This window comes from Oryzias melastigma, linkage group LG3 (genome assembly GCF_002922805.2).
Source record: "Oryzias melastigma strain HK-1 linkage group LG3, ASM292280v2, whole genome shotgun sequence".
NCBI classification, from domain to species: Eukaryota; Metazoa; Chordata; class Actinopteri; order Beloniformes; family Adrianichthyidae; genus Oryzias; species Oryzias melastigma.
Genome location: NC_050514.1, coordinates 15,864,854 through 15,880,901, shown reverse-complemented (window position 1 = coordinate 15,880,901; position 16,048 = coordinate 15,864,854). Strand labels below are relative to the sequence as shown.

The following is a 16,048-nucleotide window of genomic DNA, read 5'->3' as shown; positions in this document are numbered from 1 at the left end:
AAGACCCAGCATGTCTGACATTTGACTTTTTGTCTCTAGTCTTTTTTTTTGTTTTTCTAATTATGAAAAGTTTATTTTTGTTTTTTAAGTATTTTTTCAGCTTCCGTACTTCAAACTTTTTTTTATCCGTTTGCATAGTCATTGCATTTTTTACATTAAAATACATTTCTTTAACTACCCTTGAAATAAAAATCCTTTCCTCTGACCCAGCATCAGTAAATATTAGATATTCTTCCCTGTTCTGCCCAGGTTTCACTGACTAATGCCACTTAGCATTGAATGTTAATCCCGTTCCAGGAGCATTCAAGAGGAAAAGCCCCCAGTGACAGACAGCCAGTAAAGAAGCTATCACTTGGTTCCTGCTTTCAGATAATTTCCCTGCCCAGACTATAGACACACAAAGAGACACACTGTCCCTCACACATGTATACATGGGTGCACAGGTATGCACTGCCCAGAGGAGAATTGGGAAGAGCAGCTTGAGGCAAAGGAAGAAGGAGCTTCTCCATATTTCTGCCATCATTTTTTTTCTTTGCATGTGTGACTGCGTCCTTGAAGTCTGCAATAATAGGATCCTAAAGATGAGAAATCTGTGGCTTAAATTTGTTCTTTTTTCACTCTTTAATTATAGCACAGTAGAGTTGCGTTTCACACCAGGGTAATAAGACTCATGATGTGAAAAATAGAAATAATTAAACTTCCATTTGCTGATATGGATGCCAAAGTTTAATCATAGTTGCAGCTTCATCTGTCAGAAAAAGTCTTCCTGTCTTTAGCATCAATTACTAGCAAGTGGTTCCAGAAAAAACTAAATGAACTCTTGAAAAAGCCCCATAGGGTTGAGCAATTATAGAAATCTGTGCATGGTGGAGAACGCTGTCTGCGCTAAGACTGGAGCTCAGTTAACCTTTATTTTTGCTTTGTGGGGACCATGCATCCTCCGCCTCCAGAAGCGGTGCCAAAGCCAGGTTTGCAGCGGTCGCACAACATCACTGGACTCCCTGCTGCAGTGCTTGGCAACAGCATAGGGCAGGTGAATACCTGCAGCAATGCAAGACTCCCGATCCAGTTTGATCAAGCTGAGACCAGAGAGGACAGATCAGGCTGTGTGCACAGCAACACTGGAGGTTTTCTGAGTTTAATTTTCCAAACTGCTTCATGGAACTGCAGTGTTTTATCTCCATTCTGTAGCTTCAAGAATCAACATTATGATGGCTTTAAATCAACCATAAAATAAGTTCAACAGGAAACTGCTGCTAATGATTCTTGTGGTTGCTGAATAATCTATAGGGGATAATTATTCAGATTAGAAAATCATTATCTTTTATTGTTTTGTTTGTATTTGAGTGTTAATTAATGTCCACTTCAGTTTATACTTTGAGTTTTATTCATGTCATTTCATGACTCATTATGTTGGCTACAGGGAATAAAAAAGGTATAAAAAGGCACTGGCTGCGTTTTAGAATTTGTTTAAATTGTTTTAAGCCTGTACAAAGCTTTGCATTACTGTTGTATGAAAAGTGATTTATAAATACATTTTTATTTGATCAGTTTTAAGGCAGAATCTAAAGAGAAAAGGTTTAAAAGTACAGTTTCTAAATTAACCTGACATGCTCTTATTTTCTGTAATTTAGATGATTTTTTTATCATTAAATAGAAGATTTTAAGAATGCTAGTGAATGTGTCTGCATATATTTTGGCTGTTTGTTAAAAAAAAATAAAATAAAAAAACCCAAAATGCATAACCTCTATTATAAAAAGGTTGGTACAAATATAAAATACAGTTGCAGATTCAGTTTTTTTTACTTCAAAAATGTACTAATTTTTAGTTCTGCACTTGCTTGGTTGCCATGGTGTTAGTTGGCCAGACATTCATGTTCTTATTTGGAATTTTACATTTTAACATGCTCTAGAACGAAATATCAAGGTTTCAAATGGAATATAACAACTTAAACCTTTTATAAAAAAGTCATCATCCTGTTTCTAGTTTTGCTTTCTGTTAAATGCTGTCCTTTATTTTGAAAAAGTTGCCCCCTCCTGATCTGTATTTTTCATTTTTGTATTCCTCTGTACTGCTTCTAATTCTTTTGTCCAGCGATATTCAAAACGTTTTCTCGCGTATACCCTCTTGTGTCGATGCTAGAGCTAAGGCTTGCAAGAGTTGCAATAATTTAACACTCATACAGATGCATTTAATATGCATGTTCTTAAGGAGCTAATGCAAAAAAAAAAATAATAATATATATTTTTTTTGTTTTAGTTGTTTTAGATTATGATGAATATTTACAGCCCTGCAAGACGTATAGGGAAGAAAACCACCATATACAAAAAAGAATATTTTCAAGGTCATCTGTGTGCGTTTTGAGTGCTGCACCTTAAAAAAAAGTTATAATCAGCTGCAGATGTTATGTTAACTTTTCCAAAAAGAAAGGTTTAATACTACTGATGGAAAACTTACATTTGGAAAGATTTTATGATGTTAAAAAGAAATATTTGCATGAAAAACGGTGCATGGAATCTTTAGTTATTTAGTTTTTAGCACACAGTTTTTTGCAACAGTAAATAAAAAAAATATTTGAAGTATTTATGCTGGTAAAGAATTGTGTACTTTTTTGATTTATAGATACTATGATCATTTTGTGCAATAGAATTTGTTTTTACCATCTATGTTTTAAAACAGTCAAACATTTTCTACTTATAATTAGTATTTAGAGATTTTTTTTTATAATTTTTTAAGTTGTTTTTTTTTTTATGGCAACTGCTTCTGATTCTAATGCTTCATAGCTTTTTATCTTGGCTATGTCAGAATTCCTTCACTACTCACTATATAGTGCATTTACCATTTTGTAGAGCTTTCCAAATTCCAAAATCAAGTGCCTAGAAATTTACCTGAAGTGCAAAAAACCAGTGTGCATCGATGCTCACTTCACTGGTGAATATAGACCACAATGCATTCCATTTGAACAACTTTTGCAAAAAAAATGTGTTTACATCAAATTTTTTTAATAAACCATCAACGTTTACATCATCAGAACACAGTGGAGTCACAAATAGACTTTGTAATATGTTTGTATTGGATTAGATTTGCACTTTGTGAAAATGGTGACATACTTGCTTTAAAAAAAAAAAAAAGAGTGAGCATGGTGTCCGAATTGCTTTTAAAATTCAGAGCACTAGATAGTCCTGCAGTATATAATTTTTAGTAGTTAGGGATTAGGGTGGGATTTCAGGCATAGCCCTTGTGTGTCTTTGTGCTCAAGCTAAATATTGACATCTGATTTGTCGGGTCCTGCGGTCCTGTATCAAGGTGACTGAAAAAGTATAAGATTGACCAGAAAGTGGAACAAGATTGAGTGGTGGAGAGAAAAATGAGGAGACTGAATTGAGGGGAGAGAATGAGTGCAATTCATTGGCCCAGGAAACACAGACGTGGGCTGGATGCAGGGAGAAGCTGAGACTGAGAGATGGCATCATTTAAAGGGAGAGAGTTGAGTTGAGAAAAGGAAGGGGCAGAATATTAAGTGTGGAAATTGTATGTCGGGCGAGGAAGTGTAAAAACACACAGGGAGACCAAGGAAAAAAGCCAGGGGGTATGGGTAACCTTTGTTCCCGCTCATTTCAGTGATACGCAAACTCACACCTCCAATAGCACACCCTGTATTAATGTAAGCTCACACCTCAAAGGAAGGGACTGCAGTAAAGCGGCATGATTTTTTATATTTCCCTATAAAGTTAAATTGACTTTGACTCATTGCTTTCTGCAAAAAACTAAAAGTGGCGCATCAGGATTTTAATCAAACAGGCTTATCAGTCACAGATGGTTGTCATAAATGCCTGAGGGGAAAATAGACATCACAACATGACTGCTTGAATTGCTACATGTCAGTCAAGACGTGATGCTTCCAGGAAACTGGTTCCAGGTAGTTGGAGCGCAAAATCTAAAAGCAAATCAGGCCTAATAGAGAAACCCGGAGCTACAATCAGCTTGATGAAGTGACTGTGTTATTTTCACGCTGCTTCACTGTGAACGTGTTGCAAGCCTAAGCCGCTGAAGTCACACTGACACATGGCACCGCACTGGTTTGGAAAGGAAAGTCAACACTTCTTGGCTATAAGCTTTTAAGCATAAGGACATGATGAAATGTCTGCTGGTCTAATGACATTTTTGTGTTTCACAGCTCACAGCCATCTTTGGCAGCCAAGTGATCTCTATGAAGTTTGTCACATTTGCTGAGGGAGAATTTTGGCCCGGTCTTCTTAACAACACCATGAGGATTGTTGTAAATTATTCTTATTATTAATCAACAAAAGTGTTTCAATTTTAGCTAAATAAATTCAGTAAAGCAATAACTCAATTTAAAACCAAACTTGCCATCTGTCAAGTGCTCTACAAAGAAATTCAGTATTTAGCTTAAATGATCATTTCTCCCCAAACATGCTGTGAAAGTATTGTGAGATGTTTGCATGAATGAATGATTTAATGGCCCAGTGCTTGGATTTGAACATATTGCCTCCAAACTCCTTGAGCATCATTGGGAAGCTAAATGTTGGAATCAGAAGTTTTAGATTTTTAACATTTAGCGTGCCAAGCAAAAAAAAAAAAAGCTGAACGAAATGATATAACATACCATGGTAAAAAAAAAACAAACAAAAAAAAAAACACTCTGTTGCTAAGGAAATCCAAAATGTTACTTTTGCAGACTCTTCTAGAAATTACATCGACCTGTTCATCATCCCCTGGGGACCAAAAAATAAAGTGGTTGCTATGGAGATAAAGCCAAAACAAAGCTGCCATTTTGAAATAAATGTTTTTTTTTTTCACTAATTGGGTGCAGCTCTGACCAGGCTGACAGGGGCAAAAGGGGAGAGTGAGGGCATATAGGAGCTGTTTAGCTAGTGAGGGCAGGTAAAAGGGGTTCAGTGGAGGTCAGAGAAAGCCGGGGCATGTTGTGTCTCTGAGCCATACAACGAGCCATACACAGCTTTCATTTTAAAGTGGGTATAATTTAGAATTGTTCCTTTGAAGTCTTATGAAATGTCCAAAACTTGCATTGAAAACCGTCTTTCCAATTAGTAAACTTCTATTTTTTTCTAAATAATTACATTGTGATATATTTTTAAGTTTACCATTAAGACAGAGGACGCTTTACAAAGCAGTGTGGTGAACCCGTTTGTCCACTCAAGGGTATATAAAAATCATAAACATGTGAATCTGTAAAAAAAATTGACTTAAAACTGTTTGAGTTGACAGGCCTAAATGCACTTAAAGCCACGACACAATATGACACCAGTGAAGAACATAGACAGTTTTATTAAATTATTTTTTATTTGTTACTTCAAAAGGTGATTGATTTATTTTTGGTAACAGAATGGTCCTACAATCAGTTCCTCTCATTTTTATCTCTGTTGAAAGTTAAATCCAAATATATTTTTTTTTCAATAATCAAAATTAAATTCAAGCTGCATTTCTTAGTTTTGTAAAAGAATCAGAAAAAAATGACACTGAGAAGATTTGTTGTCTGTAACATTTTACCTCTAAATTAATGTCAGCTTTTTTTTTCATTATTTCTCATTTAGACTGATGAAGTCACATTGATGAGTGGTGACACGTTTCTAGGAAGATTTTAAGTTTATTTGCAATGAATGAACTTAATGAATGGGAATCTCCATCTCTGTTTTTGTACCAAAAATTTGACTTAGGAAGTTGTGTTTTTTTTTTCCGTTTTTCCTTTTTTTTTAGCTAATATTTGCAGGAATTAGTGAATGTGGTCTGACACAATCTGACAGCACTCTATAAAGTGGAGTCTTCAAACTAGTGTTTGAGCTGAAGATTGTGTTTCTTAAAAAAACAAAAAAAGAGAATGAAAAAACTCTGAAAATGTGTTTCCAAATATTTGCATTACCACTTCTTTTGTCTTGTGGAATCTGAATGACCTTTCTAGTATGAGTATCTAACATACCAAACAAAATAAAACATCAGCTCAAAGTTGTTTTTCTTTAGGTCTTAAAATCTTTTATTCTATCACCACGAGTCGTATTTTGACACTCGCTGCTTTGTGTTGTGCGTTTCAGGTTCTGCTCTCTGGCCTGATCGGAGTGGTGTCGTGGAAGAGGCCGCTGTCTCTTGTGGTGAGTGTCCTTTGAACGCCCACACTCAGCTGATCATTCTGCAACTTTGCAGAAAGCAACAAGATGTGAGACGGAGCATTCTTGTGTAATAAAGAGGACATGATGCTCACATCACATTAGGATCTACTTTTAACAAGCAGCCAGTATAAGATGGCTCCACAGATCCTATAAGGTTAGGTAATTTTAAATATGAGTTTTCGGTGTTGCCAGTTAACAGACATTTTGTTACCTATTTATTATTATCTTATAAAATATTATGACTATTACCACAGTCTGAGAGTTTTTCTTATTTGCTGTTCTCAAAATGCAGCAGCTGCAGAAACCAAATAAATTATAGAAAGTTGTTTTTCTGTTTTTGGATTGTGTTGTTTTGCTCTTAAAATCCCATGTTTGTAGATCTCCAGCATAGACTGCTGCTGACCTGAAAAACCGTAAACGTTTTCCAAGGAATTTACTGTTTTCTATATAAAAAACCTATAAAAAAAGTATATTTAGGCACAGATAATTTTTGTCTAGAAAGAAAAAATACAGGTTTGAAATGGAACTTGCTTAATTATATGACTCATAGTTGCTATGTATGGCAAAACTATAAAATAAAGCTGTTAGTATATATTTTAAAAACTTTGGATAAGTGGGTGGACAGTTTTGAAACAAGACCTTATATTTCTGTGCACCTTAGTATGACTTTTCATGAGTTTCATGAGTTTGTCACATTCTGCTTCAATGCAGTTAAATGTAGAGGCTAGATAATAAAACTGAGCCCTTATGGTATTTATAGAAGAGTTTTTCAAAATAAAATGCAAACTTCCTCCAAAACTAGTATCATTTTACTGTCAGTAATAATTGGAAGCATGAATCATTGGTTACTTTTTTATAGTGTTGGATACTCCACATTTTTAAACCCATTTTCTCCTATTTGGATCAACTCTAGCTGGTATTTGGAGCAAAATGTTGACTCATCAATACAAATACGCCTTTTATGAAGTGAATATTCCAACCAGAATACACAATAATAGATAATATTCCCTACCCTTACATTTAGCCCGCCAAACGGAGAGTTATGGTAAAATAGTGCCTCCGAATTCAGACGACACTTCCCCTCGATGACATCATCATTATTTGCCGGTCATCTACGCTAATAAGTTTAGCCTCAAGTGCTCAGTAAGTAAACAAAGAGTTCTATAACTTTAAAAAGTCATGTAAAAAACGAAATGTCATTCCTTAAATTTAAATGAAAGCTTCTGTTCTTCAGACCACGCCCACCTGTAGAAATACGTTTCGTCTCTGCGGCACAGAAACTCAATGAAAAGTCCCTACGGATGACCCTTAAAAACAATTCCAACACCTCTACTCCTACGAAAGACCCTATAATTGGAGGGAGAAGCTGTAGAGCTTAGAGGAAGACTTCGGATCACTTTCTTATATCAGAATAGAGCTGTCAGAGAAAAAGCCAGGAGCAGATTCACCAGATTCCCACCGCTTTGACTTTCGCACAGAGCCCCAACTTGAGGTTGAGGTTAAATGTGGATTCAAGAATACACGTTTAGTACGTTCTTGAATCAAATGCCACCAGTCAGAGTAAGTAAAAGAGTTTAAACATATGGCAAATGATTATTGAGTAAAAAAGTATATGTAAAATAAGTGTTAGACTCATGGAAGCCATGGCATATTCCTGTCCTTTGAATGAGGATTGATTTAAATAAAGAAAGGTTAATGGTGTATATAAACCAGCACATATCTTCTAAACCCACGATATACTGCTGTCCAACTCTATTTCATGGTTTCTAATAGTCACAAACATTTTTATTCTCTTGCTTCACCCACATAATCTTGCATCCCTCCTCCATGCAGGAAGGATCCTGCCTCCCTCCCTTAAGGTTCATCACCCTGCTTCCCCACTGCTTTATCTGCAACACCTCTCCTTATGTCTGTTCCCTCCCCCACCTCCACCTTCTCTGAGACCTTACAGCAGAAAAAGATCGAAATCATTTCAGCTCTGAGGCATCGAAGCCAGCATGACATCACTGAGGGCGGTGTAGAAATTGATTTCGGTCTATGTTGTGTATATAGTTAGGTTGTCTCAGTTGTCCTAACAAGTATGACTAATGTGGTTCTTCTATGAGGTCCATATATATCTGGCCGTGTGACCTTCTGATTACTAATATACTGGGGAATTGTCCTTATAAAAAAAGTTTTCCAGTTTTGGACCAGAACCAGTCATGACTGGCAGGTGACTAATACACCAGCTGGACACTTTCAGGGCTGGCAATATCACAGAAACCCATCTGCCAAATGTGGGTGGTGATGCTCTGCATCGTGATTCGTCATGTCTGGTGTTCCTCCAGACTTTTTAACTGTCTGTGTCAAAGACTCCTTCTCCTGACATGATTTTTGCAAGATTAAGAGGGATGATGCTGCGCCCATGGAGATGAGTAAAGAGGCCAGGTCACCAAACTTAACAAAATGACTTTAAATAAAGGAGAGACTAATGATTTACTGTCACAGTTAATTCATTGTGATCTCAAACACGAGTTAATGCCTGACTCTGAGTATTTGTAGCTCTTGCCATTTTTTCTGTTTAATGGTACCTTGACTTTTAAGGGAAGCTTTGAAAAAATCAACACATTTTCCTAGGACTAGACATGACTTAGAGGTATTGTTACTAACTAGTATCCATCATCATGTGAGCGATTTTGTAGTCGACTTCAGAAGTATCTTTCAGTCACTGAGTTTATTTATTTGGTCTAGTTTTTACTGAACCCTAATATTGTCCCTATAAGGTTGAAGTCCCACTCCGATCATCTTCTGATCTATTTTCAAATTCCCAAAATGATGAGACAGTTTTTTTTTCCAAAAGTAAACGTTTCTGCAGTGTGGTAGTCGTTCTTTAGAACTTCTCCTTAAAGTTGTGGGTGGAACTGTTAGTGCAGAGTAACCCAAACCCTCCTTCCCATCATCCATCTGTTTACATGCTCTCCCACTAGCTTACAGCCCCTCACAACCCCAACCTAACAATACCGGAACAATGAAAATGGCAAGTCACATTAGGGCTATAGGACCCAAATGCCAGGTCAAACGTTAATTGATCTAGTCGTCTATGCATCAGAATTAAGTGGAGCGGGGAGCTTCTGACTTGCCGTAGTAACTTGTATGTCTCACTTACAAGCTTTCAAATGGTGTTTTTTCATCTGCTTTTGATTAACAATGGTATGAATAAAGAAATACCCAGAAATGCAATTTTCTTTATATAGGTCCTCCATCATCAGAAAAATGCCACAAAAACATGTTAAAAACACCCAAAACCCAACTATCATCAGAATAGGTCTTGACACAAAAAAGTCTGCTAGAAATTTCTAAATAAAATGTAACTTTCTTGATGTTTAGCACAATCACTCTCCTGACCTTTCTCTGAACTGGCAGCAAAATATTTCCAATCCAGGACAAATAAATAGAGCATCGATGTTCTCTTTATAGAAGGTTTGATTTCTGGATTTTTATAATCCCTGGTACAACAAAAAATAAAAGTTTCATCGCTCAAACTGTCTGACTCCATGATTAACATCAAATGTGGCTTCAATCATGTCTATGAAGACAAACAATGAAGTTCTTCTGTCAGTTTTTGATCCACAAAATAAACAAAAATAACATTTGGGTAGATTATTTAATGCTCAAAATTAATTTCACTTTCTGTAAAGATCAATCATTTTCTCAAAATGATGAAAGTAATTTTGTGCATAAAATTGTATGTTTTGGTGTGCGTTTCCTTTTCCTTCAAAAACAGTCGAGAAGATTAAAAATACTAAGTTTCAAGGCAGAGTGAATGTCATCCGTTTCATATCTATAGTAGACCGTTGGTGATCTTTTTTTGTAAGTACTGCACAAACAAGCGTACATACATACGTTTTAGGCCGTATCAGGTAGCCCTGGGGATATATCTTTTTGTATACGAGAACTAATTTGTTGACACAATGGTCGTAAAGTGACTGGTTGATCCTCATTATGGCTTTTTGCTTTAAATAGTCTTAATTCTTGCCTACTATAGGCAAGATATAATTACATTTTTAGTTATATACAGTGTTTCCCTGCTTATTTGCATGTCTTTATTACCAGTTTCACATATTTGCAGATTTTTTTTCAGTCAAACTCTTCCAGTTTGTTACAAAAAACTCAACACGCTTGTATGACATGTTTGCATCTGAAGGAGGTGCTGGCTTGCTGAGGTGTATCTCCACACAGCAGAGCCCCTCCGGAGCGCAAAAAAGGGTTTAGAGCGTGCGGATGCGCGCTCAGTGAGAGGAGTTCCCCTCCTCTCTCCATGGCCCTGCATGGAGAAATGCCATCAGCTGACTCAGAAGCGGCAGGAAAACAAATCCTGATTTGCTGAAGAAGATAATTGGGGAGAATAAAAATCCTCCACAGCAGGTGTTTAGTATTTTATTTAGGAGGAAGTATGCACTCCTGATTTTAAGGCACAGAGAGACACTCATCTGCATCATAAAGTACGCTGTCGCTTCAGCGATTGTACAGTCTTTTGCGCTGAATTAAAAAAAAAAAAAAAAAAAAAAAAAACAACCTCCATATGTTGAACACTACTTCAATTTGTTTTACAAAGCGTGATCAGAAGGGTTTTTGATGAATATGGATCGATAACAGACATCCTTCAGCCACGGGGGATGGAGGTTCTCTGTGTCTGCGGATTCCTCCGGTCCCTAACCCCCGCGAATAAGGAGGGAGCACTGTACTCAGTACTGTGAAGCTTTTGCTGGAGTGTTTGGTTTTTGTTTCTCTTCTTCACTCTTTTTGTTTTATGTCAAGTTTTTCAATAAGCGTCTTTCATGTTGCGAGTTAGTTGCTTGTTGTTTACTTGATGACCTAAGTCCTGTCTTCTGGTAGTCGTGACTCACCTCCGTGTTTTTCCTCGTGGGTTTCTTCTGTTGTTTGCCAGATTGTATTAGTAGTGTTTCAAGCTTTCGAGTCTTGCTGTTCCTCAACTTTGAGTATGATCTCTCCCTGCTGGTGTATCATACTCTTTTTGTCTCTTCCCTGACGGTCCTAGTTAGCTTTTATGGAACTTTAATTTTTTTGGATTGATTGTACTTATTTTTTTCTGTGTTATTTCCATATTTTTCAAGATTTAAAACAAAAATATTTTTTATCCTTTGCACATTACCTCATTTTCCTAAGCAGCTCATCAAAAATATGTGTGATACTAAATTATTTACACGAGTAAAAGTTTTGTTCTTGTTTTTTTTGGTGTGGTCTCACACTTACTAAATTATTTATAGCGGTTTATAAGGGTGAACATGTGATCTTTTCTCAAATAATGAGAGCATCTGGTGAAATGTTTACAAAATGCATTACAGTAGTCAAACATACTGGGAGAATAATAGCGTGATACAATGTTTCTTGGCTCGTGCAGTGACTTTCTGGAGTCATTACTGGTTGCCTAGCAACATAAAGGCGATCGCAAGACGAGAACGGCGTGTGAAATCAGTCCCCCAGAGTCAGCCTAATCCCAGCTAACCTGTTCACTCATGCTGAAGAGGCAGAAAGGGGGAGTCAGATGTTGACAAAAGGGGAAAATGCATGTTCTTTGATATTACTTTTCACTTCCATCCATCAAATCAATCAAAACTATTTTTTTTTCATTTCTGTTCTATTTGTTTTCTTTGAAATGCTTGTGTCATGGTGGAGCTTCACTGGCTCTGATTAGTAGGCTGTGTGCAGTTTGTACTCTCAGCTAGAAGAGTATGCAGGTCTGTTTATTCTCCCACATGGCCAGCTCGTGCAGCTTAGTGCTGCTCTCTTTCAGCTCTCACTGAGACATCAGAATGGTGTACTGGTATATTTTGAAATGTCAACGATGACCTCACTTACCTTTAGAAACTCAGCCAGCGTCAACTCTGTAAAACAGAAAATTACATTTTTTCTCTTCCCATCCAATATTTTTGAAACACTTTGCATAAACGTTTCTGTCTATATATATATTTCTATGCTTCATTTTACTCTGAAGTGAAGCATAAAGCTTTCCCTCAGTAAGAAATCAATGTATTTTTTTCTAAATAAAATCCTCCTATGATAAAGTAGGCGGCTTCAGCAGTTATACAAGCAAAACATAAAAGTGTGGTGTGTGTAGGTAGTTTTCTTTTTCTGGTCTGTAGCTCACACCTTGAGCTTCCAGCCAGAACTTGTGCTCTGAAGCATTTCAGCCAAATCAATACTTGACTCTAGTTGCACAAGAGAAAAGCTGTTTTTATGTCTAGTCTGCAAAACTGGAGTGCTTTGGTAAAATCTTCCTGCCAACATGTAGATTTATTTTTGCCTCGTGTGTTCCTAATAGACACTTTAAAACTGTTTTTTTCCCCTCTTTCAAACCCAATTTAGTTTGCTGTATTAAAGCCACGGTGGATACTTCACTCAGAGGGAACACACAGACAAGACTACCTGCAGCCTTCTGCTGCATGTGACTGTGATGGATAATGTCTTCAGGGAAGCACAGATGAGAGTTGGAGGGGAATTATTCATTGGTTTCCCTGCTGGGAAAGAGCAATGTGATGGTCTGCCACTTGGAGTATTTGTCTCTGTGTTCATGTTTGTACAGCCAGTTTTGTACTTCCATCAAATCACTGCTGGGAGTTTTATTTTTACTTTTTTGTGTTTTTTATTTACTGACTGTGGGGAAAGTGGCAAAAGAAAAAAAAATGGAGTGAGATTCTTCATGTTGGACAGGTTATAAAGACGTGTTTTCTTTGACCTTCACAACTCAAGAGTTAGGTGTTTGCACATACTGATATAGTTTAGATCAAAATAAAGTGGACTGACATTTTAAGTACTAACTTCCTGCATTACACTTCAATTGCTCATTTTTGTTCAGAGGGAAAACCTAAGAACACACATTTCCAGACATGTTGGATGGTTTGAATGTCAAAGGCTTAGATTTGACACAAATAAGTCAAAACTGGAGTATGTTGAATGAAAAAAAGTCATATTTTTTCTTACTGTCATTGCACTTCTGGCAGAATGAGAGCACATGGGTTGTTGACTTCTTTTTTAGTGCAAATAAACACATTGGGAACGAAGGAACTTTTGGAATTACTACTTTTAGCTTTAATAATCAGTTGGATAATCTAACCTTTCCTTAAAAGTATTTTAATCTTCTTATTAAGCAAGAGTGGGATTTTTACTCTTGTTTTTTTCCTTCATAATCACCTATTATTATCTGTGCTTAAATGTTTGTGTATATACAGAGTACTTTGCCCAACCCTGCATTTTTCTAAGTGCCTAATAAATTAATTAATAGATAAAGTTAATTTTTTTTTAAGGGACAGCAGATGAGCAATGTGGTAATAAATTATAATTTAATGGTTTTTCCAATACTGGTCAATATAGGTAATTTAACCTTTTGACACCTAATTTTTTTTCCAATTCTGAAAAAAAAAAAATTTTTTTGTTTGTTTTGTTTTTGCTTTTAAGTAGATACCAATAAGTTCAGTTTGGCGTAAAGATGATATTTATTTTGTATGCATCAATCGGGGTCGAGGAGTTAAAATTATTCAAATTATATAAAAGTACTCCATTAAAGAGTTTCTCTATTCCTTCCTCTTCTTCTTCTCTGTCCGGTCCAACAAAAAAAATAATAAAAAGGATGTAAATAAAGTTAATATAAGTAAAGTTTAGTCTAAATTACGAAAGGGATTTATACAAATATACACCTCGTGTGTCAGAAGACCCATAACCCCATGCAGCAACAGTAAAATATGTCCAACTCAAGACGCCTTCAACACTTATCTTTTTGTTCAGCTGTTAAACAGGACAAGCTAAAAACAAACAAGCTAATAAATAGGTTTATAACTAAAAAGATTGAAAAAAATGCCTTAACGAAGTTTTATAATGTTACATTAAAATGGTTGAATACGTTTAATTGTGGAAGTCAAAACTTTCAATGTATTCTTAAAGTCAACTTTAATTTAATAACTGCACCATCTTAATTTTAGTAATGTACACAAACAGATTAAAAATAAGGTAAAAGTCATTGTTTTTAGGTGAAAAAGAAAATTTCCCAAACTGTGATGTGTACGACTACACTACCTCAGTTCCTAAAAATAAAAAAATCAAGGCAACAGTAACCAAAAAAAATAAAAATAAAATCAAATCAGTATTTTAATGTGTATTCATATACTTTAGTTGATGTTTACTACTTCATTCATAAAGCTATCGTAGTGTTTTTGCTGTAGTGACTTCTGCAAAGTGTTCCTTGGAGACATTTAAATAATTGAGAGGCTCAGCGGTGAAGGGGTGAAATGGTCACTGCACTTGTGAGGTGTCAGGAGGTAACAGAGTGTGCTTTTATTTTATGTTTGTGTTTTAACATGAATTGAAGTGCTGGGGGGGGGGTCCTTGTGCAGGAGATTGAAGCAGCCACTGTGCCTCAATGTCGTTCAGAGTTTACAGCAGTCCACATGTTGGGTTTTGTCTACATTCTTTGGTGTTTTTGCATTTCAAGCCCTTGCATCACAAAAACGACCTCTGACAATTGACTATGATGAGCAAATGAAAAAGTCAAAACAGAAGGATCATTCTGCATCTTATTTATTTAAAAATCAGTAAATCCATACATTTCTATTTATATGTATGCATAAATTGTGCTCAGTATGTTGTCACCTAGCATGCAAAAATCAAATTTTCTGAATTTCTTGGTTCTGCAGTGGTCAATAAATGTTAAAATCGTCATTCAAGCTGAACGTCTTAGCCCCGTTATCAGATTGAGTGTGAAGGTAACAGTGTGTCAGTCCATCGCTCTGGTCCCAGCTGAAATATCTCAGCAGATATTGGTTAGTCTGCTTTGAAATGTGGCACACACATCCATGCCTCACAGAGGAAGGGCTCCTCTGGCTTTGATGACTTGTGTCTCACGGGGCCGTCACTGCGAGCGTGCCGGCATTCACTCTGCCTTGAACCTTACAATGTTTCTAAATCCTCTCTGATGTTTTAGTAGAGAAAAAGGGAAAAAGTGACTTACTTTGTAAAATGATACTAAATGGTAGATTTTATAAGTTAATTTTTTTATGCATATATCAAGCACATTTTTAAAACTTAAAATAAGGTTAAAAGCCAGAGATTGAAAATAAATAACAATAAATATTTTTAAGAATAAATTATGCAAACGAGCATTTACATTTAAGTAAGTGTACAGGAGAATGCTGCAAAAATACGGGCATTTGGTTGCACTGCGCTGCATAAACATAAGAAAATATCCCTTAGAAATAAGTCAAAAGTTTTTCCATTGGAGTAAGAAAAATGATCTTACCAAGAATATTTGATCAAACTAAGAATGAATTGAGACTGAGCACATTTGGTACACTTAATGTGAACCAGAGTTCATTTGAACGGATAATCCAGAACAAACTATCAGTCTGAAAACACCCAAGTGGACTCTGGACCAGGAACTGCTCTCTGACCCATTTTTTGAGGTTTCGAGAAAGTTTCCTCAGCCTGAATACGTTCCACACTCGGAGTGGAACAACTGGACCAAAACGGCCACCATGGCCGGGCATTACAGGATGTAAGCAGAGTAAAAAAACAAAACATTCGATGAGCTGCAGAGACACAGGGAGCAACGAGGACACAGCAACTCATTGAAATGGGGTCGGATGAATGTAAAAAAAACGTTTAATTTGATAGACATCAGAGTACCTTCTTAGCCGAACCCTCCTCAGTAACCACCTTGAAGCTTGTCTCCGCTCTACCAAAGTAGCAGTAAAAAGTGTTGTACCAGACGATGATACAGACGTTCATCACTGATCTGTGAAATGTAAAGTTTGAATAAGGGAACCTGTGGTGGACCAAGCAGCCAAAAAGCAGGACAGAATGCAAAATATATCAAAAAAGTTTGAAATTTAATTTTCTTTTCAAAAAATGA

At 36.3% G+C, this 16,048-nt stretch overlaps 1 protein-coding gene across 3 annotated transcripts in view; it reads left to right on the top strand.

Moving 5' to 3' along the window:
• The window catches only part of fam189a1 (family with sequence similarity 189 member A1), a 103,071-nt gene that overhangs the window by 40,523 nt on the left and 46,500 nt on the right, over nucleotides 1-16,048 (top strand). For all 3 annotated transcript variants that reach the window (XM_024295004.2, XM_024295003.2, XM_024295005.2), the window contains exon 2: nucleotides 6,073-6,129. In XM_024295004.2, the coding sequence (XP_024150772.1) occupies nucleotides 6,073-6,129 (57 nt within the window). The remainder of the gene's footprint in view (nucleotides 1-6,072; nucleotides 6,130-16,048) is intronic.